The sequence below is a fragment of the Mus pahari genome, chromosome 18, assembly GCF_900095145.1.
Source record: "Mus pahari chromosome 18, PAHARI_EIJ_v1.1, whole genome shotgun sequence".
In the NCBI taxonomy this organism is placed as follows: domain Eukaryota; kingdom Metazoa; phylum Chordata; class Mammalia; order Rodentia; family Muridae; genus Mus; species Mus pahari.
In genome coordinates, this window is record NC_034607.1 from 2,443,275 (window position 1) to 2,445,681 (window position 2,407).

The 2,407-nt window shown below is 46.9% G+C and overlaps 1 protein-coding gene across 1 annotated transcript in view; it reads right to left on the reverse strand.

The window, feature by feature from the left end:
• LOC110335997 (butyrophilin subfamily 1 member A1-like) overlaps positions 1-389 on the reverse strand; it is a 13,731-nt gene extending 13,342 nt beyond the window's left edge. Inside the window, 1 exon segment of the mRNA XM_029531567.1 lies at positions 381-389. Within this exon segment, the coding sequence (XP_029387427.1) occupies positions 381-389 (9 nt within the window).
• Between the last annotated feature and the right edge of the window lie 2,018 nt (positions 390-2,407).

Here is a 2,407-nt window from a genome sequence, read left to right on the forward strand (position 1 = left end):
GCTCTCACAGCTTTAAGCCCTGCTCCCCTCAGTGCAAACCTTGGGTTGTCTCAGGTCCATAATCATGGTTCCTAGAGCAGCAGACAAGAAGCGCAGCCTAACTGAACTTGTCACAGCCTCTCCAGAGATGATGAGNACAGCAGAGACAGCAGCTGTGGAGACAGGGCAGGCACAGTGTCNACCATGAGGACAACAGAGACAGCAGCAGAGGAGATGGCAGGAACAGGAACAGAGTCACTGCCTATTCANGCAGTGCCCTTTGAGCCAACAGAGCAATTAGANTTTCAACCACCGAAACTGAAAGCTCCAGTAATGTGACCTAGGCGTTTGTTCCTTCTGAATGTGATGTTCTGTCAGGAAGAGGTGAAGGATCACCTTACCACACCCATACTCCCACCACTAACCACCCTGACCAATGGGGGGGACTTCTCAGACCTACACTTTATGGAATGTTAAAAGATAATACAAAAAAAAAGACAACAAAACTTTGTTGAATCTGTTTTAAGCATCGGGAGTAGCTTATGTTTGCACAGAACAGAGTTAAATCAACTCCTGTCACATCTCCAAACAGAGATGGTGTCCTGAGCCTAGGTCTAGCTCCAGAAACTACTAAAATGAGGGTAAGCTATTGAAAGGGATTGAATTCGAGAAAAGCAAAGAACTTATAGCCAAAAATGTAACATGAGACAAATAGGGCAATATTAGGAACTTGAAGGCCTGAGGCCTGACAGGCCCTGAAGGCCTAGCTGAAGATTTTACAATAACAAGTCCAGGCATGTCCAGGAGAGCCCCTTGTTTGGACATTCCTGNGGATGGGTGGCCCCAAGGATAGACATAAACACAGGAACTGTTTTGAGTTATTTTTTGATTGACTCATTGACCATCTGGCGGCCTAGGCCACGTTGACCCAGCCAAACTGTTGGCCCTGGCCCCCTCCCTGAAGTTGTTGATGCTATAACCTGCATGTATTATTCTACTGACTTGTAATCAAGCCAATTTTGTGAAGCTGTGCCAAGTTCCCCAAAAATCCCCCAACTCTCTCCCTATAACTCCCTATAAAAACCCCTATCTTTTAGGCCTCGTGGTTGATGCCTCTACCTCCTGTGTGAGGTACGCATCAACCCGGAGCTCCGCCATTAAACTGCCTCATGCTTTTGCAACAAGAAGGTCTATATATCATGTTTCTTTGGGACGCCCTGACTCTCGTGACCTGAGGGGCGGAGTCCCCCGAGAGGGGGTCTTACAGTATGTCTTCCTGAAACATGGAGTTTCTACCACAATCCCTGCCCTGTGTGCAGCCCAGCCCAACCCCAGCACCCAAGATCACAGACTCAGCAGGAACCTGCAAGGGACCCAAAAACAAGTGAAGAAGAGGTAAACAAACGTTATCTCCTCCTGAGTCCCCACCCTAAGCCTCCCAAAGGGGATGACAGGTGAAGGCAATGACCAGGAGCAGATCAGAGAGCCTTAGAGGACGCTGAGGAAACCTGGATGGGATGTGCATTGTATCTTCTCACAGGGCATCACAGTCACAGCCAGCTGTATTGACAATAGCTGTTACTAAAGAAGCCAGAGGTGATTGCTCTTATAAAAACATGACCTAGACTGTGTACACTAATCATATCAATAACACAAACCCTAATGACCCTAATCATAACCATAACCTGAACCCAAAGAACCCTAACGCTAACCCTAACACAAATCCTAACAACACTAACACTAATCATCATCCTAAAACTAACCATAACCCTCACCCTAACTCTAGCCCTAACAACACTAACCTTAACCATATCTGTAAACATAAACATAACTTCTCAGAAGGTAGAGGCAAGAAAATCAGGAACTCAAGCCGTCCTTAGCTACATAGTGAGTTCAAGGTCAGGCAGAGATATGTGAACCCTGTCTCAAACTCTGGATCCTGAGTGACACAGCACACATCTTTAATACCAATAATGGTGAAAAACAGGGGTCTGTGTCTGTTTTAGTCCAGCCTGGTCTATGCATCCAGTTCCAGGCCACCTCTGTAGTGGGGCTCCTCACTCGAAAAGAAAAAAGGAAAAGGGAAATGACAGAAGGAAAGGAAGAGAAAAGAAGAAAGAAAAAGAGAGGGGGGAGACAGAGAGGGAGGGAGGGAGAGAGAGAGAGAGAGAGAGAGAGAGAGAGAGAGAGAAACATTGGCAGCAAAACAAGAGGTGACATCATGATTACATAATAAAAAGCATTAGCCAGGAAGCCTGACAGCCTGAGTTTGATCGTGGACACACATGAGGATGAGAACAGACCTGACCACCATCCTGTGACCTCCACGTGTGAGCCATGACAGGGCACACTGGTCCCCACTTGACTGTACTCACACATGTGCCCACCCTGTACACCCAATAACAGATGAAGGATCCTCTTCAGAGAT